This window comes from Plectrocnemia conspersa, unplaced genomic scaffold (genome assembly GCF_051122295.1).
Source record: "Plectrocnemia conspersa isolate PC_06_02 unplaced genomic scaffold, ASM5112229v1 ptg000002l, whole genome shotgun sequence".
NCBI classification, from domain to species: Eukaryota; Metazoa; Arthropoda; class Insecta; order Trichoptera; family Polycentropodidae; genus Plectrocnemia; species Plectrocnemia conspersa.
In genome coordinates, this window is record NW_028277166.1 from 14,186,644 (window position 1) to 14,210,844 (window position 24,201).

A 24,201-nucleotide genomic window follows, 5' to 3' on the forward strand; every position below is an offset into this window, starting at 1 on the left:
TAAACAAAATTACAGTTTTATGGGTAACGCGTATAAAGATAGTTACCACATGTAAAAGTTATTAGAAATTTATACAAATGATTTTAATTAGACAAATATACTAATTTATGTAAATTTTTGGTGTGAAAACACCTGTAAAAATCATAAAATTCACACAAATTCTTTTCTGTCAAGCATCTGAAAAGGCCTTTTAATTTTAATACAAATTTTACAAAGTGCACCAATTTACAATATTTAATATGCGTTTTATCTGTAAAAATACGTAAAAAGGACTTCAGAAAGCTACGCAATTATTAATAAATATAAAAATTTACAGTTTTATGGGTAAAAACAACTGTAAAATACCTAAAAAAATTCACAAATAATTTGAAGCTATTTATATGAATTTTTGAGGTCAAAGCACTTGTAAAAACCTTAAAATCTTTACAGATAATTTTAACGGACACATTTGTAGCTGTTTATGCTGTCCTGGTCTTTGTGTCCAATAGCTTATTTTGTTAAGACAATGACATATATTAAAAAATATTTACGAGATTGATTTGAGACTTTTTTATTAGATTTTTTTTAGGAATAACCTAATAATCTCTGGTTTAGAATCAGCGACGTCATTTCATAATTTTACTTCAATAAGATACGTAGTATTTAATTAAATGACATGCATTTTTCTAGCCAAATTCAAGAAGGGAAGAAAAAGCCCTCACCCACCACCCAAATAACGTTCTTAATAGTAGTCTAAGTTAAAAGATTCTGAAGTTCAGATGCCTTAAACTCAGATTTGAATGTTTAAATGTATCTCATACAAAGTTTCAGAGGGAAAGTCCTTAAAAGAAAGTCTGAGGGTAAGTAATTCGCGGTCGCCCACGTTGCAGTAATTGTATTCATTGCCCCCTAAATGGTAGATTTTGTTATTTGCCCCTTTGAGAATTTTCAAAAGGGTGACGAGTTTTTTTAATACAAATCGCCGTTGCCGTTGGTCAAAAATGGTCGTTTTGAGGATAAACTTTAATTTATGGTTTATCTCTTTTCAAAGCGACGGATATTTAATCCCTTCTGATTAATGGCGCGTACCTTAATCCGTAAAAAGGTTCTCTACGGTGTTTCATTTTAATGAAAAAACCCATTTTTAAATCGAAAGTCAAACTACCCTTTTTATGATTATTAATATACATCAATTTCTTCAGTTGTGAATAAATGAGTAGTTCAAAACTTCAGTAAGAGGCAAAATACCGAAAATTCGTGAACTTTAAAAATATTGTAAAAATTTCTTAGGTCTTTGCAGGTGATTTAATCATTAATAAGGAATCCCTCAGTTATAAGTTTTATATATTTTTTCATTCGTTTCAAAAACAGTAAAATTTTCATTATATTATATACCTTATTTTAAAAATTTATTTATTTTAACATTCTCTTTCAGATAAATTTTATTGACCTGCAAAATAAATACACATTTGCACATAATTTGTGTTTTTTATAAACAGTTTTTTTTAAAGAATACCAGAAATATTTTGGTAGCTTTCGAAATCTATTAATATTTTTAAGAGTATATTCATAGTTTTAAGGAATTTGTAAATATTTAGGAAGTTATTTTTTGCTTATTACATTTTCTATTTTAACTCATATTACTAATCATATTTTTCTAACACAAATTTAAGCACCCCTTTTATAGTTACTAATGATATTTTTTTCTGTTCAAACATTGAACGTTTATTATAATTATAGCATTTTTAACAATTATTTTTATTTCCCGTTTTATAATGATTTAATTTAATGAACGCTTTTTTAAAATATTTCTTTATTATTAAAAGTGTATATTTATATGGTTTATTATTTACTTACGTAATCTAAAACTTTGATACCTTCTTCCGTTTAACTTATCGTATATTTATGCAATATACGCATTTTTTAATTAGAGCATTTAACATACTTTTATAATCCTTTCAATATATGTAATTGTTATTTTTTATTGTATCATGCATCCGGAGAAGTAATACCTTAATATAATATTCTCAACATCAGGCTCACCTTCATTACACACATATTCATAATAAAGCTTCCTTATTATTATAATATAATTATATTCTAACTCTTAAAGACTTTTAAAACTGTAGTATATAATTATAGCATATAACATATACTATAACATATTAACTTTATTTAAAATCTCAAATATTTTTTCAATTATTCAAAGAAGTTTAATTGTTATTAAATTATATACATGTTTGGAAAAGTACAGCTGAGTATAGTATCAATATTTAAAAATTAAAAATAAAAATAAAAAAATATGTGTTCTATAATAAAATTCAATAATAAAAAAACTCCAAAAAGGGCACAAATTTTTTTTTATGTCATAGTTTAAAATTTGTAATAATATACTTATAAATATAATATAATCAACATTATGTTTCATAACATTTTATAAGATAACATCAAATTAAAAGCTCACGTTTCATTTATATAATATGCGATTTAGGTTAGTGCAATTCAAAAATGAAAGCACAAATTTTAAAAATAAATATCATAATAATTGCCTAATAAAAAATATATTTTAAATTGATAAAAAAAACTAAATCATAGCAAATATATTTTTAATTAACTAATAAAAAACTTAATGCGGCATGATACTAATTTAAAATCATCTTTAAATTTACATATATTTGATAAGAAATTAAATATAACAAAATACTAGTAACTTCACGCAAATTTTTGTAAGGAAAAAGGCCTAATTTTTATGCTTGGGTTAAAACTGTAACGGGTAAATCGTCAATTAATCACAAGTGACGGTATTCTAAGGAGAAATGGGCGTCACAAAATAAAGAGGAATTTTATGTGAATCATTGCTATGGGATTTTACAACACTGGTGATTTTTTTACTGGATTAACCTGTAATGATTTATCCCATACGAATTTACGAATACATTAATCAATAATTTAGCGTATATACTTTTAATAATATATTGAAAAAATATGTTGAGATGCATTTATTCGGCAAGTTTTATGCTTGAACTACTTGTGTATTCTAATGACATTGAACCTGCACTACAAGGGACTTCAGAAAAAATATTAGTACATTTTTGCATCAAGCGAAAGTTGTTCACCTTGTGAAATGAAACAGTTGTAATCCTTGCTTCTTAGTTATTTTTATAAAATACAAGCAATATAATTTTTGTTGGTTTTACATAAACATAATATCAAAATAACGTGAAAAAACATAATTTACTTTATCTACGTAATTTATTTTAAAGTGAAACATTGTTTACGTTTACTCGTAGATAGTGATAGAAAATTTATTGTTACGCCTATTATACCTCTTAAAATAATTATGCAACATACATCAAAGTGTGAAGTGGTCTAAACTGAACTGACACAGTATTTTCCCGATTGGTGTGTTTGCCCACACATGTTCGTTCGGACCTGAGTAGAAATGGAATCTGAGCTGTATATAAGAAATGGATACATCATCTCACAGGTTTACTTTTGGTAACATTCGCGCGAGACACATCAGTTGCACGATACAAGGATTAAATATGAAGAGTGTAAGTTGATTGTGACAAATTAACTTAGTTATTATACTAATAACTTCCTATTGTATATTTCAGACATTTGTTCTTCTAGTAATAGCAGGAGTGGCTCTTTCTGCTCCAGTGAAAGATGAAGCGCCTGTTACTCTGTTAAAATACGAAAATACAAACGATGGATTAGGTTCATACAGTTTTTCGTGAGTACTTGATTATGTTTGATATTACTTGACTTATCACTAAAAAGCCGTAATAACTTTGGAACAAGTATAAAACATTAAAATAGTAACCTAATTTAAATTCAACATTTAAATATATAATTTACAATTGCTTTGAAAAATAGTAAACAATTAAGATATGTAATCTAATTACTATTTCATTATTTATGCAAATATTTAGGTATTGATAATTCTACAGCCTACATCTGTTATATTAGTATACCATATTTATAAATCTCATTTGCTTGCAATTTTAGTATAATTTAATATATCTTGCAACAGTAATATAGAACGCAAAATATATTTCTTAAGCTAAAAGCTTAATGTTAAGTTTATAAAAAAATACATATACTCTTTACAAAATTACCAATGAAGCAATACATAATTATTTCACATTTTTTAATACTATTTTTGTAGTGCTTTTTTAAATCCAATTATAATTGCATGTGCAACACAATGGTATTAATTTAGATATTATATATTAAAAGCTTATGATTTTAAATGCACCATTATATAATAAATGTGACCTTTGCAATTATTTTATGTCCTTGAAATCGTTCATTGGCATAAAGTGCTTGAATTAAACTCTAGTTTCCTATAGTATCAATAGTACATGAAATATTTAATTATCTAAATATATTTATTTAACACTTCACGTATTTTTAGTTACATAATGTTTAAAAATATGCGAAAACATTAAAGCACATATGTGTTATAATGAACTGACTTGATTTTTTTATATCTGATAAACATCTTTATAAATTACTTTTTTTATTATATATAAAATTATTTCACGTACTTTTTGCTAGAAGGACACAATATTCCACAGATTTATTAAATAATATGGATGCTCTTTTCCTCTTCTCACCTACTTTAAATGTCAATGTACATAATTGGATATTATTATAGCTCCACACAAAACGTTATTATACCACTTTATTGTTTTATGCTAATTGGAAATCAATAACAATATATTTAATCGATTAACTAATCCGCCTCGTTGCTTAAACTTTTTGGCATAAAAAATATACAATTAATTATTATAATATTTTAAATATATGTAGTAAAAACCTATTGGTTAACCTAAACAGGTTTTACGTCACTTCGTCAAATTTTGTTATAATAACATTTCATAATAACTATTTTTTCATACAGTGTGTTAAAGTTATTTCGCTTCTTAGAAATTACCATAAAAGCGTCCAAGGTGAATCGTTCGCATTCTACATTTTAATCGAATGTGCCTACCTCATCTTCTATGCACATAATTTCATAACGCAATGACAAGTAACCTTTGACGTTCTCCTAGCAATTATTTCAATTTGTTTTTGTAAATGTATATAAAATCTTCAGATTCGAGAGTTCTGACGGAACGTTTAGAAGAGAAGAAGGCGTGCTGAAAAATGCAGATGATCCTGAAAAAGCTTATATATTAGTCACCGGTAGTTATAGCTTCATTGCTCCAGATGGAGAACATTACACAGTTAACTATACAGCTGATGAAAATGGCTTTCATCCCGAAGGAGCACATCTTCCAGGATCTCCCCCACTGGTATGTATCGATTTTTGTAAATGAAAATGTGGCTTTGTAGTTGCACCTTACTTAAATATATATCACTTATTAGTGCACAACTTGGTTAACTTTTATAGTTTAAAGTCATGGTTAAATCGTGTAATTTTTTTATTAAGAAAACTGAGGCTTCCGCATGTATTACTATTTGTTATGAATATCAAAAAAAATATATAACCTTGAATAGTGAAGAAACTTATCATCAAAATCGTGAATTTGTATGTGCCAAAATTGGAAAGATGATATTTTAAATGTAAATTTTACAAATCAATTCAAATTAATACTTTACTAAAATATCATATTTATTTGATAAAATATTATCTATTCTTTGTAAACATAAGTTTATTATATCACAAAGGCAGTATATTACTTATGCACAAAATTATTTAAATATGTTATTTTAACATAAAAATAAAAATCACCAATCATATCATTTCATTATTTCAGGGAAACAGGGTAAAGAGCTTTTAATATTCCAAATTCGTAAGTTAACGTTTGGCCGAGGTACGAAAATTTTTTTTGTCATGGATATAATTTACTTTACATAGATATGTAATTTAAAATTTAGAATATCTCAAATTTATTATTATAAATAAAAGACTCATTAATATAATAGGAACATATAACACAAGGAAAATGTTTAAAATAATATTAAATGACGACAACTATGTAAAGTAAAATCCTATGCTGATATTTCCTTATAAGTCGACTACTATCTTCAATGCTCATTTACTTAATAAATTTAAAAAGTCGATGGCCTTAATTTTTGATTACCATTTACCATTTTTGGATGAAAATAACTTGATAGTGCCACTTTGTTCTAACCATCTCCACTTTATTTGTAAATCTCTCAGAAAATAAATTTAATTTTTGAAGGAACAGATCTATATAAAATTACCAGATAAATATAAGTAATTTTGTCTTTCCTGTACAGTTGACAATTATTAAGGCCATCTATATGTGTGTTTCTTAACCCAACTTAACTTATTTGTTTGTATATAATACATAAATGTGTAGTGATACACATTAATTTATTAAAAGTATTTGGAATAATATGTTAAATAAACCGTCGGTAATTTATATTTTATATTTACAGATTATAACAGTTGCAGCTTTGCCTCCAGGCATTGTCGCCTCACTTCTGGGATAAAATTAATATTAAAATCATTCGTGTAACTAAGATAAAAAAATTAAATTAAAATAATTAATTTAGTATCAATAATCTATTTAGCTTATACTGACTTATTTAAAAAATTATAAAATTAAAATGAATATTTTGTCCTGAAATATACATTTTTGTGATTTAGTCTTAATTTTTATATTTTACGTAATTTTATATCAACATATTTTTTTGATAAATATAGAGGCTATATCAAAATCGAGTATAATTAGAGGCTAATATATTTATTAGAAAAATTGTGCTTTTGATTTTTAAAAAAAATTACACGATTCTTAATAACCGCTTAATGAAATCGAATTATAAATGATACAAAAACTTTTCTAATAGTAATTTTAGTTTTACATACGTGTTCCTAAAAAAATGTATTATTAGACATTGAATCGAAAATTACAAATATGGTATTATATCATTAAACGCATTATCTAAGAAGTGATATATATTTGTGTATCAATCTTATTATCTTAATCCTATGAATAAATCTACAATGTTCACTTTTTTATTTTATAAAAAAAATATTTTTTAGGTACCTAAATTGGACGTCAGATTCAACGATAGAAGATTGATTTAATTTCGTCTACAAAAACTGCCATTTAGCAAATATGTATATTATATATATATATTTCTAATATTATTTGCTAATAAATAAAAATCATTCGCATTATACGATTGATATTTATATTATAAAAATAATAATAATCAAAGATTTTAATTTAAAAAAATCAAAGAATTGGTTTAAAACTCGACTGTATTTTTGTACACACAAATTATGAATAAATTGTTATTTTTTTAAATTGTTATTTTATTTATCTCCTACCAAAACCTTATTTTACCATAAGTTTAGTTATTCACCAAATGTATTTTATTAATATAAATATATTATATTCATACATACAAAAGTATATGAATTTAAGAAATATTAAAAATGTTTTTTTTTTATATTTTGAGCAGGGCGGACAAAAAATTGTCATGGGCCTCATAAAACAATATTAATTTTTACAGTGTAATTAATATTATCTATATGTCAATTATTACTTTAATTTTTACGCAGAAGATAATAACATATTATTTTTAATGTGACAACCGTTCTTATTTATACGATATCAGTGCATCAATAGTTATTTTAATAATGGAAATAGCGATGGAAGGAGTATTTTGAAGATGATCGTTTAGAACTTCTGTTTCAGTTTCACTTTTTATAATAATATTAAATTATTTAATTTAAAATATACATTTAATGATTATTAAAATTGAATAAATAAATTTAATTAAATGTTTATTAATTAACTACATAAGGGAAAAAAATGAACTTACTATTTAAAAGAGATGTCATAAACAAGGCGTATTCTTAGAGTGTAGCCAATTTTTCATTATGCTTCTTAAAATTATATATCTGTAAGTTCGTAGTCAATGTATCGATGCTAACTAAAGATAGAATTTTAAATATACTGAAATGCAGTTGCGGTTTTCTGAAATTTTAAAATCTACTCTCAAATGTATGAAAATAGTAATTTAAGCTACACATTTTTTTCTTTTTAGATGGCTTTGTTCAGACAGTGCTTCAAAGTAAATGAAGTTACTGTTCTTATTTTTAGATAGGCGCAACTTCGTTTGATTTTAAATGCCGACGCTGTTTGAAACATTAAATTTACTACCTGATTTTTATCTTGAAAAGTATGTTCACCTCAGTTAAATCAGACATTTTCAAATTCAATTGCAGGTTTTTTTTGCGATCATGAATTAACCACTTAACTGCAGTAAAGAACACCGTCTCCATAGCTATTTTCCAGAGGATTCAGAAACATTAAATTAAAAGTGATTTAATCCTTTTGCTTTTTTTTATTAATGACGACATTTATAATATTGTTTATTTTTAACGTCGTTGAATAATAATGTTATAGATGAAGAATGCAGTGATACTTAATGAAATGGAAATTATCAGGTTTTTTTATGATCGTCATCAACTTTTTTCACTAATCATTTCTTTATCCAACCATCAGTTAATTATTAAACATGTGAGGGTCGAGCGATATCTTGCAAATTATGTTTTTTCTGCTTCATATAAATCTGTGAAAATAGTTAATTGAAACTTGTAAAGTCAGTTCTTCGGTAATATTAAATTCTATGTCAAATTTTTGAAAGAAGTAAAATCATATCTGAATCTTTCTACAGTGTTTACAACCAAAGCTATAAAATAAGACTTGTATGCTTTTAAGACAGATTATTTCTGCTACGCTTTAAAAACATCATTGAATGAATTCATCTCCAGTAAACGAATTTGCTTTATTTAGAAATTAAATTGGAACCTTAACTTGCTTTTAATGAATGAGAAGTAATTTATTGAAATATTTGTTATATTGTAAGGTTTTTTCCAGATTTTTAATTTTTGTTAATGCACATTCCTCACGGTTTATACAATTTTTTAATAAATTAAATATAATGCCTTAAAAAATTAAGTCTTATTACTATGCAAAAAATGCTTTTTTTTACTATGCACTAGTCGTTAATCTTGTTTTCGTAAAACGCTCTTTTGTCGTATATTCTGCCTTATAATTTTATCAATTTATTAAATATTTCATTTTTAATAATATTGTTTTCCGTGGGCCGCAGGTTGGACACCTCTAATTGAGAGTAATGCTTTAAAAACGTTAAAATTACAATAAATGTGATTTTTTAAATAATAAATCAATGAAAAGTTTATTTAAAAAATATTCAAACAATTTATTAAAAACCCAAGTTATTCAATTAACTATATTTATGGTAAATATTATAATATATAATAAGCATATATATGTTTCATTTTTATCATAATTATATGAATTGTGTTTACGTTATTTTATGAAATATAAATACGAATAAAAAACTAGTTTTCCACCCAAGTGTCACTGAACCGCATTGTCGAAAAATGACGCAATTAATAAGTTTCATTTTAGGTAATAAATTATATTTTTAATGTACAATAACGTCCTGCGATTAATTTTCATTATTCACGCCGATCCTTTGATCATTCTAATACTTTTATTGTTTCATACAATCATGTTGAAAACATAAGCGATTATAATTTATATCGCATAAAAAATACCTCATCAGCTAATAGTATTTTTTGTATTATGAAGATGTTAAATAACCTAATATATTACATTTTAAAGATTCAAAAAAATAAGTAAATACATTTTGCATGAAAATAGCGTCGATGATTGATGCAAATTATATACAATCAAAGCAGAAGAACTTACTGGAAATGTGACGGCCATCCGATCCAAGTAAATTACCCATTCACTGCCATTTGCGATTAAATTCCTAGCAAAAATTGTCCGATGTGAACCCTGCGAAAATTCCAAACTAAATTAAATTTAAATTGGTAGTTAAAATGATTTATGTAAGTAATACAAATAAATTATCAGTTTTAATACATGATATATAACTATAATTATTATTATGAAATAATAAACGAATAACTTCGGATAAGAATAATCCAAAATAAAACTTAAGCCGATCAAAAATAATCTTTGGTTTTATATTAAAAAACTTATCAATAGTAAAAAATTTATCAAAATCCTTATATATTGCGTTAAGCAGACAAGAATGAGACGAATTTTTTGTCACGTATGTCATTTTATTATAAAGTTACATAAATTTGCATTTCTTTAATGTTTTTTGGTCAGAAAAGTTTACAATAATTTAACAATAATTAAATGGATAATACACAATCACATGTGAATATTTAGTAAAAATATCTGACTTTAACGTATTCAAATATAAAACGCGTAAGTTTTTATTATTATAATTTTTTAGGCTCCGACGCAATTATGTAAGACATTCTAATTCAATGTTTACCAAATAAAAATATAACTTTATGCTTAAAGTACTGATTTTTAATATATGTATATATTTTTTATGTAGTATGACAATTTTAAAAATTACTCAAAAGCACTGGTAATAAATAAGATATATATTATTTTTATTTTAATCTGAAACCAAAACTGAAACGAATAATTTGGTTTAGTTTTGATGGAAGTGAAACTAATACAACATTGCAAATAGCAAATGTATATACATTTGTTTATAAAACTATGAGAAGGTAGGACATACATATGTATATAAATATTACGTTAATTAGTTAATTTTTAATTATAATCCTAATGTTTACATTTAAGATAAAAGTCTGACGCTAAAAATTTAAGTTTTTCCACATTTTCTACAAACAGGTTTGATAGTCTATTTGCATAGATTTGTCAAGCTTTAATATTCAAGATACCCAATTTGCAATGATAATTGTAGAGATATTATAATATTTTTATAAACTTAAATCCTGAACGATTTAAAATCAGAAGTTAATGTTGATGCAGCATATTCGCTATGAAGTTGGAGCAGCTGCCATAGATAAATACCTTTTTATTGTAAAAGTTAAAAACAGAATCTTTTGTCTATGTCTGTTTCAATCTATTATATTTGGATTATAGCAAGGACAGAATCAAACCATAATTTAATTTAGATTTCGCGATAATATTTTATATATGTATTTTATAATTTTCCAACCATTGTGCAAAACACTTTCTGTTGTAAAAAATGGATATTTTAAGTTGCGTAAAAAAAGCGCCAAACAATTGTTAGGTTTTAATTTAGTTCGCTTGGCATTTATTAATCAGGCTTTTTGCTTGACCAGAACTGTTGAATTAGTAACCCTTAACTTTTGAACAAGCTCTCGAATTGACATACGTGACTCTGATTTATTTAAAACCGTTAGTTAATCGTTATCAATTGAAGAACGTCCATGACTTTTTTCGTCTTCAAGGATCTTGTTTTAGGCATATGTTTATTAGAACCACCATTGAACCGTGCGTATTTACAAGGTATTTATACTAAAAACATAGTTTAGTTTAGAAGTAATTTCTGCTGCTTTATTACCCGTTCTGAATTTAAACAAAGAAAATCTTCTACTTTCTTTTTTCTATTTTAAATTTAATAGCCTATGGTGAAGCAAAATTATATTAAAAAATACACAATTGAATGACTTTTTCATTCTGTATATATCTGTATTTATGTCATTTATCAATGACATAAATACGGCAGTTATAAATTCAAGTTTTCTTGTACATATATGCAGATGATTTAAAAAAAATTATATACATTTTGTTTCTTGTGGATTCCTCTTTACCGAGTGATTTAAATTTTCTTTTAAGATAGGCTTCCGTTAAATGTCCGCTCTTTAGTGTTTTAAAATGACATACTGTTATCAGTTTAATTCTACGATCTCTGTGGAAAAATTTTGGCTAGAGAAACTTCAAATAAAGATCTTAGAATCACTTTTGAAGACTAGTAAAGTTTCTCTGTCTGCGATAAATTTTCCAAGATGCAGGAACGTATTCTTCTATGCCACTTTAGTTCGCAGAAAAAATACTTGCTAAAAACAAGCTTTTAAAAATAGTATATCTTAAGAATTATTCATTTTATATGTGTATTATATTGTTGAGACTATTCTTAATTTTTCTACTATTTACAGATTCTGTCAATAGAGTCATAAAAACCAGAATATTAGATCACTAGATATGCAGCTCCCTTCCGAAAGCAGCTTTCGAAAAAACAGGATATTTTCTGAACCGTCTCTGATTCTACATTTTTTTATTGCAAAAGCAAATTCACTGGTAAAAACAAATAGAAAATAATAATATAACGACATATTAAAAGTATCTTTTAATGTGATTTTAATTTCTATATTCTACATTTTTGCATACTTCGTGCATGCAAAATCACAGAGAGAGAAACGGCATTTCTTCAAAAAAAAAAAAAAAAATTTTTTAATTTTTTTTTTAAAAACGTACTTTTTTTAAAAGTCTACTGTTTTATCATATATTTGCATAAATTGTTAATATTAGAATATATTCAATTCAGTTTCATCATAAATTGCTGAAAAAAATACGTGTCTTCACTCAGGCAATAAATCAAACATACGAGCTTTCAATACAGTCTGCAACTAAATCTAAATCAGCGATGTCATTACAGATGGCAACTTTATAGTCCATAGAAAAGCAGCCTTACCTCGATCGTCCGATAAATATCCAAGAGTTCAACTAGATCTTTGGGTTGACTTGAAATTTTATGACGCAGTAACAATTGTGCAGCTGTATTTAAAATTGTTCTACCTTTAAAAGAACACATTTTTTTAAATAAAAGTTATATAAAACACTTGTACCAAATACTGGTATCGCAGAATTTATTAACTTGATATATTATACACGCGCTAAAAACCATATGCCTAATAGAATATTATATATATGTCGACCGTTTGTTCATATTATCTATTGTCTATTGTCTATTTTTCTGGATCCCTACGAAGTGGTAAAATCCTATTGATTTTTTCATGATTATGCTGGGATACAAAAAATATGTAATAATCTTATCATATTATATAAAAGAAATAAAAAAAATTGTATATATATATACATATACATTTATATATAGTTCATCGGTTATTATAGTAAAATATGCATATATTATGTAAGTTGTATTTTACTGCATATTATCATTAAATTAATGGTCAAATATGCTGATGTTTTATTCATATTTTTATTTATAATATTGTACATGTATGAAACTTAATAGCAAATTTTATTAGGATTGCTTATAGAGATTTTAATCTGTAGCGTCGCAATTATTTCTGCTATCAATCAAGATGAAAATGGTATGACAACCAAATGCAAAAATTACATTTTCGTATGCATATGCTTTTAGGTTTTTATCGAGAATAATAAAGTATAATGCAAAAAAAATACCATAAAAATATCTAGACGACCATCTCTGCAGGAATTCCTCGAATAGACCGCCTATGCCAAAGATAAATCATCTTAACATTGTCGTACGTCATATAATTTTTACAATTCAACGCGAATATAAAAATTATTTATTTATATTTATTACACGGGAATATTTGACACGTGGTCACGCCCAACTACGATTCTCTACGATCTTTTCAAAGAAAAAAATTGGCAAACGGTACGGTCTTGACCACCACAGATAACGAGATTTACATATATATTATATTAAAACGCGTCACTATAAAATATATATTTTTTTATTCTTTACATATCTATACACTCACAGTGTCATTTCGCATTATGGTGGTGAAGATAAAACCTGTTATATATCCGCGGGTAGAATTTTTGTGGAAATGTATAAAATAGAGTACGTGTTTGAGAGTTTAGCATTTTGTGTGTGAACTTGACCGCTGGACGTTGACATTATATTAGTTTGTTAGACGCAAGCAAATCTTTCAAAATGAAGCTGGTACGTATTTACTTTATTTTTCAGTGTATTTTTTAATTTTATAGTGATAAAACTTACATCTATCTTTTCAGTTTTTAGTACTTTGCAGCATTTTCGCTCTAACCCTTGCAGCTCCAAAACAACACCGTTCAGAAACAGCAGAAGGGCCATCAATTGTGCACTATGAAAATAATAATAATGGCTTAGGACCCTATAATTATTCGTACGTATTTTATTAAAATTATATCTTTGATTCAATTTAAAATTTAAGCACATATGTATGTGATTTTTTATATTCCTTTTTAGTGTCGTAAAAAAAATAAAAATCAAATTAATATTCAATTAAGTGTACAAACATGTTTATTCTAAAACAATATTTAATTTTTTGCTTCTATTTAATTTTATTTGAAAAACTATACATTCTGGGTTTCGGTGTTTTTCATTTTTAAAACTATGAAAATCCGTATTTTCACTTTTAGATTTTTCTGAAATTTCTCAAGCAATTTAGATAAATTATATGTGATAATATATATTTTAAATATTTAAGGATGTGAATTATACTATTCATAGTGATTAAAATATAACAAAACTTGACGAATGCTAAAACATGTTTAATATATTAACACATTTTAGTGGATACATTATAAACATGGCACATTATTCACAAAATAACTTTTTAATAAACACACTATCCAACCTTTTTTGCTAGAAGATATTCAGTTGAAAAATATTATGGAAAGCCTCTATAAATTTTTACAATCTGCCAATTATCACGCGGAGCAAATTCTTATTATCTGATTAATGATTTAGTTCTTTGATTGACAATGCAAATATAGGACCGATTATTTTAATTGAGAACATCGTAAAAAAATTTATGTCATTTAAATAATTCCGACCTATAATAAGAAATTTTAAATAAGCATGCATATTTTTTAACATCTGGTTTAGCCACACCCTTTTTATGCAGTGTTTGTACAAATTTATTTTTGATAAAAAACGTTTTTATGAAAATGTTTTTATGCAATTTAGCATTTTTATCAAGAATTTCCGAGAAATAAATAAGATTAGAAACACTTCTTTTAAATTAAAAAAATATTTATATTTCAAAAGAAATATTTGATTGACTTGAAAACAGGAATATATATTATTTTTCAAAATAAAAGTGAAAAGCTATGAACTATTTTTTTATTTATATATATATGTAATATTTTAATTATTAGAGATATATTATAATTGGCTAATTGTTTGAGCTTTTTGAATTATATATGCACAACATAATTTTAGAATAATTTTATTATTACCCTCACAGAGATTAAGACAATCCAGAAAAATCTAATATTTAATGATCGATCGGAATTATAATTAATAATAATCACAAACTTTTATTTCGCAGATACGATATAAATTGAAAAGCACAATAATTCATATTGGATTTAAGCCTAAGTTTTTCAAGTATTAGTCATATACCTATAACACAGATTAATATTGTTTAATTTTAAAAGCAATGTAGAAAAATGTACGTAATTTGTTATCACAAAGCTAAGATTTAATTAGCTTAAACTTAATTCACAGAAAGTAAAATCAAAAACTACAGCAAATAAAATCAAGAATAATAACAGTACTTTACTGCATAAACATTTAAACGTATATATTAAAGCAATAACAAATACTATAACTAAGAATAATTTTACTGCAATTACAAAAATTATATTTAAAAAAAACAGTTTTAGCAATTTTAATACCTTACAAATTGATAATTTTATGTTTAGAGCTTTATATTTTTTTTTTACAATATATTATTTATTATTATGGGACTAATATTAAAGTATAAGTTTTCAGTTTTCTATTTTAATTTTGGATTTTTAAAATAAACGAAAAAAATTGTTCTATAAATGTAATAGGTTTAATATAGGGTCAAATTTAGAAATATTTTGTGATGAAAAATATCGGATTCTAAATCATCTTGTAATTCTCAATAAAAAATAGCTCAAATTTTATTTTTGTTTCAGTGAAAATGTAAGTGCAAAAGCTTATTATTAAAAAGCAAAAATAACCTTTATTAATCAGTGTTATTTTAAATTTAATTTACATACAAGTTTTCAATAAACTTTCTCTTTTATTAAAAATTTAAAATGGTTGTGATAAAAAATTCACTTTACAGTGCAAGAAATTAGTCAATTATGATACACGAGCTTATAGCTAAATTACGCAATAAATAATTTAAAAATACATAGTAGTCAAAAATAAATATTTACTAATTTTTCAAGACAATAAAAACAATACGTAATATTGTATATATAATCAAAGATCGTTGTGCGTAATTAAGGTGCGGTGTCCGTATTTTTTACTTTATTATTGCTTAGTCGCTAACCTTGTATTATTTTTATAGATACGAAACATCAGACGGAGTTCAAAAACAGGAACAAGCTGTCCATTCAAATCCCAACGATCCTGAATCTCCCCTGATCGTGACAGGATTCTACACCTATCCAGGAACTGATGGAGTCATATATACAGTTAATTATGTTGCCGACGAAAATGGATATCGCATCGTCGAACCCACAGCAAATAAAAGATTTTAAATTTATAAATGTTCACGATTAAGAACTTTTTTGCTTGCATAATTAATTATATGTCCATGCTTTTACCAGCTATATAATATGGCGTCCAATTAAATATTTGCAAGGAAGCTATGAAAATCTGTATACCGAATTTTATATATATATTTTAATTTTAAATAAAAATGTGATTTTTTTATAGTAAAAAATATCAAATACAGAAATCGAATTTTATTTCATTACACATATAATTTATTCATGATCATATTTTATAAACATTTTATATCAAGAAACACATTTTCTAATGCGTAACCTATTAAACTGTCGATAAATCTGACAATAAAATTTAAAATATTACCATTAACGAATACGTGCATATTTTACTATGAATGAAAAGAAGGAAGCGATAAAAATGGCAAGTTTTCAGTAAATCTCAATCTTGATGATTCAGATTAAGAGTTTAAAGACCACATAATTCGAAAACGTGTTTCCCAGACCTTGAATTTTATAGTCAAGTCAATGAAACTGCTAAATTCAACGGTCCGATTCATGATGGCGAAAAGCTTCAAAAAGAGTTTATTGTCTGCAAATCGCTTGAATTATTTCAAACGTTTTGAATCAATATCAATGAAACTATTGTGCGATGATGTTGCACACATTTATGATTTTTGTGGTAAACAAAAACCTTCGTTTAACGTTGTATGTTACTTTCATGGCCATCGTTACAGAAGATGCAGTCACGAATAAACTTGTTTACCGAAAGAACGACTTTCGTCCTTCTTTCATACTATAATTAAATGGCGTGAGTTTAACATTTAAACTAATTAAACTGTACAACAATATTTTTACAACAAATATATGATATATAAATCTGTACTTTTTTCTTATAAATAATAAAACTTTTTATTGTAAATAATTAAATAATCAGACTAGAAAAATTCAATTTAAAAAACATTATATAACACAAACGAGTTAAAAAGTCGTTGTTCTGTAGTATAATTAAAATATATTTATTCACTTTAAAAATGTTCTATTGTATCAAGCAATTTGATTTTTGAGTATACGTTGAAATATAATAACAACTCAGTAAGTTAATGTAATCAAATATAAAAATAATCAAATTAAAAAATATTAACTTATATTTTCTAACAAATAAAATAAATCATAATATTTTATTTAATAAAATGAAAGCACTTGCAACCCTCAGCTTTATATAAAAACTTGTTTGAGCATCTAACATATTTTATTCATGATTTTTTTATTGAAACACAAATGTGTATCTGTTAATTAAGATATATTTCTACTAATTTCGTTAATTATTTTTTATTATACAATTAATACAAATTTATTGCCTACGCGATTTTTTCTATGAATATGGGCCCATTAACATATTTATAAATCATGTATTAAACGTAGCTATTATTATATTACACATGCATGCAAGTTGTTAACCGTGAACCGGTCGAATATTTATATTGAGAAAACCTTCAATTATTTTACTCAAGAGACCTAAATCCAAACTCACTGAGAAAATTCACTAATAATTACAAATACATATAAATTACTGGTAAAAAAAGACGAACGTGACACGTAACACCTTTTTATAAGCAATACACGCTCTACAGGGAGATTAAAAATCGGTTAAAAAACCTCATATAAATAATCAACTTGCATATCCATCTAAACAAGAAATAAAAACTTATTGCTTAAAGTCCGGTATTGTACACGTATAAAATAAAAATAAATGGACCTAGACATAAATTGTTACAATTATACCTATTAAAAAAACTTAAGGTAAGGAGAGTGGAACACCCTTATTTAAATAAATATATTAACTGCTTTATATAATTATTTCACAGTTCAATGAAATAATACTCAAAATGATTTCTTATCTTTGCCATGTTTTATTGTGAATGAGAAAAATGATTAAAAATAATAAAATATAACATGAAAGAAATGAAATAATATTGTTCTAATAAAGTACAATTTTATAATGTTTTTTTATATATATATATCATATATAATACATAAAATAATTCAATAAATAAATTTATATTTAAGTAATCGACTACAAGTTTTTTTAGTATTTTAAAATATTACAGAAAATAAGCTCGAGGATCTAATACCAATTATTAGATAATTTAATCCTTTTAAATTTTGGTTTAAATAAGTTTTATATTTTTACACGACACAGTTTAATCAAATTTAAAGATCAATAATAAAACTAATTTTTATTTTTTATTGCAAATCTGACCATCATGGCTTAACAAATTTGCCCAATGCGTCATGAAGATCATCATATAAACAATAAAAATATTTAAAAACAAAATAAAAAATACGGATATTGTGCACACATAAACACCACTTCATATATTTTTTCTAGCTCCTCATAGCTATCGCCGACGATATCATTGTGATTGACAATTTTAGCTCGAGCAAAAATAGCGTTCTCAAGCGCTGACATCATGGCCACAACTATTTGTAAAGTATTTCTGTGAAAGAATTCCGCCGGGCAAGGGGATCTTGAAATTGTGACAAAATGAAGAAGTAGTTGATTGTCGATCGACCATCACGTTGAGGTCATAAGCATATATTAAATATTCCGAGCTATAAATAGCTTCATGTATGTAGTTAATGAAGAGCAAAGAAAGCATAGGGCCCAGATTAGATCTCTGTGGTACTCCAGAATGAGTGAAATACTCATCGGAGCGTAATAAAATTTAATCTAAATATATAGTTAGTAAGAGTGTAACACAATGCTCACATCTTAAACCTATTTTCTAATATTTTATTTTATGTTAATACTATATTATTTACCTATGATATAAATTTATTATATATTGATTAATTTATTCTCTCAATGATTTAAATAGTATTTAACTAAACCTTATTGTAAAAATTAAGTTAAACGGTTATATTTTTTTAGGCCTCATATAATTATTATATAATCTTTATTTTAAATAGTTAACTCTTATGAAAGACTTTGGTATATTGTTTGATATTTTTCCAGGACAATTCCTTTCCTTAGTAAGGAAGGAAAAAAGGCACCGAAAAAATAAATACCATCTAGAAAACTTCCCACTTTCTACTAAATAAATAAATATTTTAAAATAATATTTTCAAAATCAGTTTACTAATCAGTAGACAAAGTATATCATATAATTATGTTAGTTGGTTTCATCATATTTACACGCTTAAGTCTATATTCACATATGTTATTATATTCCACTCACTTCTAAGTGCACTCACTTGTAAATACTTGACGATGATTCTTTAGTCTGTTCACTAATTTTTTTTAATTACGTGTTTCACACTATCACACTTAGTGTCACTTTTTATAATATATATGTATTAGGCACAAGCCAAGGAGCACCGACCAGCAGTCTGAGAACTTTGTTTTTTAATCTCTCGAGAATGATAATATTGGATATGGAAGTCGCACCCCAAGTCTGAGCACCATAACACTATATTGGTTTTATTAACGATTTATATATTGAAAGTATTGTTTGTTATAAGTAGGAAGTGAAGTTCCTTATGGAAATGAGTGATCGTGTTTATATTAATTATCCAACCGATGGTATGCTTGTTTTGGTTATTTTGCAAAGTGTTTTCTTAAGTACTTTTAATCTGCCTAAATATGATATCGGCACGCGCTCTTATACCACGTCAAAGAAAAAATCACAAATAAAGTTATATTATTAAAGCTTTTAGAAAATCATTGCGACAAATTTTTTTACAAGAATTTGACAGATCCTAAAAGAATATCAACCTTTTGCTTATACAAAATTTGTTTACAAAAATATTTATAGGTTAATTAGATACTTGGTGATTATTTTCAATAATTTGATTGATATGAAATTTTCAATCAACTATATATTATAAATTTTTAAGCCAGACATTTGCCGCAATTGTCTGCGTAGCGTTGCTAGTGTTAGTGTTTCTTCTTGAGAATTATTTCTCGAAAAATTTACTAGTTTTTCGATAATTTTTGTAAAAATTCAATTTACAATATTTTTTTAATGTTTTACAACCGTTACATTTTCTTTATACCGCTGCATAAAAAATGGTGGTTCTGTACTAGATATTTAAAAATATTCATGCTTTCAGACGTCAGAAGAATTTGACTGACAAAAAAGAATTCATAATTTTCTCAACTTCTCGTGGCCAATTTGATTGGTTATTTTATCAGGAAAAAAACGCCTCGCGTGGAGATCGACAGATTTCAAATATGTATGAGGCTTACCATAGAGTTTTTTGTTACCAAAAATTTCTTAACCAGGGTGGCCAATTTCACTTTAGAAGTTTTTTAATGTGTGATAAATGTTTTTATATTCTTCTAGTTTTTTTATAATATAATTACTACGAATACTGAAAAGTGTAAAGTTCTTATAGTATTATGACAATATTGGTAATAAAAATCTGTTGTGAAAATGTGTTGTGAACACGAAAAATAAATAATCATTTATGTTGTAAAAAGAAGTGAAAATTTTTAAGATAATGTCAAAACTTTTTATGAAACAGTTTTGGAAACTTCTTAATATATTATTAGTTTATTTGAATAAAGAAGTATATATTGAATTTTTAGGACCACGTATCTGGCTGATAATAATACATCTTATTAAAATGGTTTACTTGCTGATTAAATGGGTATTAATTCATTTAAAACATTGTTCTAATAATTGCGTAATATTGGAGAAAACCGAAGATATTTCATCGGAGTTTATTGCTATTAAAACAAAAATTCGCTCATGAGAACAAATAATATAAGGTCGTCAGTTTAACAAAAAAAACGCATAACATAACATTCATATAATTCGAATCGGTCACGCATGTGTGTGCGAAGTTGTCCGAAGGTTTTTTGTACGGAGAAGGCATTTATTCATCAAGAATGGCATTATTCGACGCAAATGCAACGTTGCGAAACACGCAGAAAAAATATATAAGGTAGTATCGACGAAAGGTCATATCGTTGAAAAATTGATCGAGAGTGACCTCAAACCTTCAACCTTTGAGGAGCATCGCCAAATTTTCGTATCATTGCTAATTGCCAATATTCACGCGAGCTTTTTAATTGACGAAAGCTCTATGAACAATAATTTACTATTTTACGAAAGCTAGAACCGCCCATTTTATGTATGTGTATTGACCGATTATTAAAATACAATTTGCATATTCATCAGAGTCAAAGGTGATTGACGAGCACGATTAACTTCGTCTTGTAAGAAATTGTGCAATTTTTGTGTTTAATAATAAAAATTAAATTAATGGTTTTATTTGATTATTTCATAACGAATTAGGATTAAAAATATTCGTTGTTGATCAATGACTGTTTCGGTAACTTGGAAACTTGAGCAACTTTCTTGGTTATTTTTTTATGTCCATTTACCATATACGAGAATCTTGGTATTAATTGACAATGACCGTAAGATTTTTGTTGTTAGTGGGCGATGTCCAAACACCTACAAATACCAAAAGAGTGGCAAATATCACTTGTTTGTACGCGAACGGATAATTATCTTTACAGAGGTCAAAAATAATCATCAAAACGAACTAAAGCCATAAACATTCCACCAAAGATCACAGATTGAGATTTACTCCTGCGATGATATAGTCAAAACCTTGAACGGCAACCGGACCTCTAATTTTTTTTTAGTTTCACGACCCGCATTGTGTAAAATTTATATAGGTAAAATTTCGACTATTGTTTTATCGTCGAAGTCAACACAAAAACACAAGTTTTATTACTTTACAATATTATTATATACACATCGATTATGATTCTACAATATATAATTATTCTGATAACGCATATATCAATTTACTAAATGCATATTTTTTATATTAATTACATAGGATGAAAATAAAACATTACTCACAATCATACATCATACTTTATATTTAGGATTTTTTTACCGGACAAGAAATATAATACTATCCAAGATCAAGGTAAAATAAATAATGATGTGCACATTTTTGAAACAATTTAAATTGTAAAAATTTAAATAAAACTGCAACAAAAACAGAACAAAAGTTGTTCGGTTTCGCATGGAATGCAAAATGAATACAACACATTATTGTCGCTAAATACGTAAGCTTTTAAGATCAAAATATAGTTGTAAAACACGTATTATAAAATAAGCTATTCATTAAAAACAAAAAGAGAAATCAATTAATATAAAAGCTAACCATAAAGATAAGCTATAACGTTTTTAGTTATATAATAATTGTCACTGAATAATTTAAGATAAACTTTCTAATGTATATTTGTATATTTACACAACTTCAAACTCTATGATATATAATCTGAAGCAAGAATAGTTGTTACTTTTTACATTCAATCTCACATGGCCGATATATTACTCTCTAATTTAATAACTAATCTGTAGGCTACACATACTTTTTATATAGGCATAATTTGTTAGGATTTTAAAAATATCTCAGCGACCAGTCGGCTTGGCGTTAGAGGGGCCCGGGCAAATAAGCAAAAACAAAAGCAAGTACACAGTCTGGAATATAATTTTTTAATTACTTTAAATAAAATAAATATTTAAATTTTATTTTTTTTGATAAATTTTTTAAAAAAATTTTGATAAATTTGATAATTTTTTTTTGTTTTATTAAAAAAATTAAATTGTAAGTAGCTAAATTTGAAAAATAAAAATATCATAGTAAAGAAATTGTCAAATGAAAAATGTTTCAACGCATATTGTATAATTTGTCAAATACTATGCTATGCAAGCGTATGTTATAGGAGCTGACATATTTTTGGCTAAAAACGACACCGTTGTGATGCCGCAGCTATAACACCTATTCACAAGAGATTATTATAATATTTACTTTTTCTGTTTTCGCAGATATATAGGTCATTTAAAATTGTATTAATGCGTGAGATCAACAAAAAGACGATCATTAACCTCCTCAAACCAGAGTTTTTATTTTTCATAGAATAAATATATTTGTTGAATTCTTTTATTAAGTACTTACATTGAAGGGACATGAAAAATAATAATTTGTATTTTGAAATAATATGGTGAATCTAAAAATAATATGGTGTACACAGTGATGTACAAAAGGTCCTGGTGAAAATAAATCGAAAATGGCTTCATCAACAAGCAATAAATTATTGTACATTGCAATGTGCATTGGGTCTGAGGATGTTAAAGATGTTTATAAAGGTACATAAATATAGCTACCTTAAATGTTTTTATTTTTTTAATATAAAAAACTCCTGAAAGTACGATAGAAGGCCATTTAAAAAAACTATTCATAGGAGCGAAAGATTTGGGGTCCAACTGTCCCCCTGTTCGCACAGAAAGTATTTTTTCTAGCTTCCATCCGCTACAGGTTAAAGGAACAATATAAATTTGAAACAATAAATAAGTAATTTTAATTACAAATAAAAATTAGCATCACTTATTAAATGCCTCATAAATCTTCTCTAGGAAATCAGAGTAATTTTAATGAAAGATAATAAACTATGTAATAGTTCAAATCATACCGTTTTTATACTCTTTAGATATTTTTTCATTGTAAATTATATATATAATTTTCCTAGTATTTTTAGTTACATCACTAAAACATATTATTAAAAAGATATTTTAAATAATTTACTAAATAAATGCTTCTAATATTGCAAAATCTTATAAATATATTTTTAATACATAATATGATCAAGAAGAAGTTGATAAATGTTAATTAGTTTTGTATGGAGAATTTTTAATAAAATTATAACTTTTTAATACACTTTAAATATTTTTGCATCGTAAATTATAAATATATTTTGCTTAGTATTTTTAGTAACATCAAAAACACACATAAAATAGTTTTTAACAATTATTTTTAATGTTACTATTTTATTTTATTCTATAACAATGATCTTTTAGAGAATTTAATTTGATAAACT

At 25.6% G+C, this 24,201-nt stretch overlaps 2 protein-coding genes across 4 annotated transcripts; both read left to right on the forward strand.

The window, feature by feature from the left end:
• The first annotated feature begins 3,396 nt into the window (after nt 1-3,396).
• LOC148237786 (endocuticle structural glycoprotein SgAbd-5-like) lies at nt 3,397-7,271 on the forward strand. 3 transcript variants are annotated; one of them, XM_088205498.1, is made up of 4 exons: nt 3,397-3,533; nt 3,597-3,715; nt 5,084-5,282; nt 6,397-7,271. In XM_088205498.1, exons 1-4 carry the CDS (start codon nt 3,447-3,449, stop codon nt 6,448-6,450), a joined length of 459 nt encoding a protein of 152 aa, XP_088061624.1. In that variant the 5' UTR covers nt 3,397-3,446; the 3' UTR covers nt 6,451-7,271. The 3 variants fall into 3 exon arrangements, with proteins under 3 accessions (XP_088061624.1, XP_088061625.1, XP_088061626.1); XM_088205499.1 differs by having other exon boundaries at nt 7,004-7,271; XM_088205500.1 differs by lacking the exon at nt 6,397-7,271 and adding an exon at nt 5,748-6,372.
• Nucleotides 7,272-13,623: 6,352 nt separating this feature from the next.
• LOC148237787 (endocuticle structural glycoprotein ABD-5-like) lies at nt 13,624-16,522 on the forward strand. Its single transcript, XM_088205633.1, has 3 exons — nt 13,624-13,761; nt 13,833-13,963; nt 16,130-16,522. Exons 1-3 carry the CDS (start codon nt 13,753-13,755, stop codon nt 16,320-16,322), a joined length of 333 nt encoding a protein of 110 aa, XP_088061759.1. The 5' UTR covers nt 13,624-13,752; the 3' UTR covers nt 16,323-16,522.
• The last annotated feature ends 7,679 nt before the right edge of the window (nt 16,523-24,201 follow it).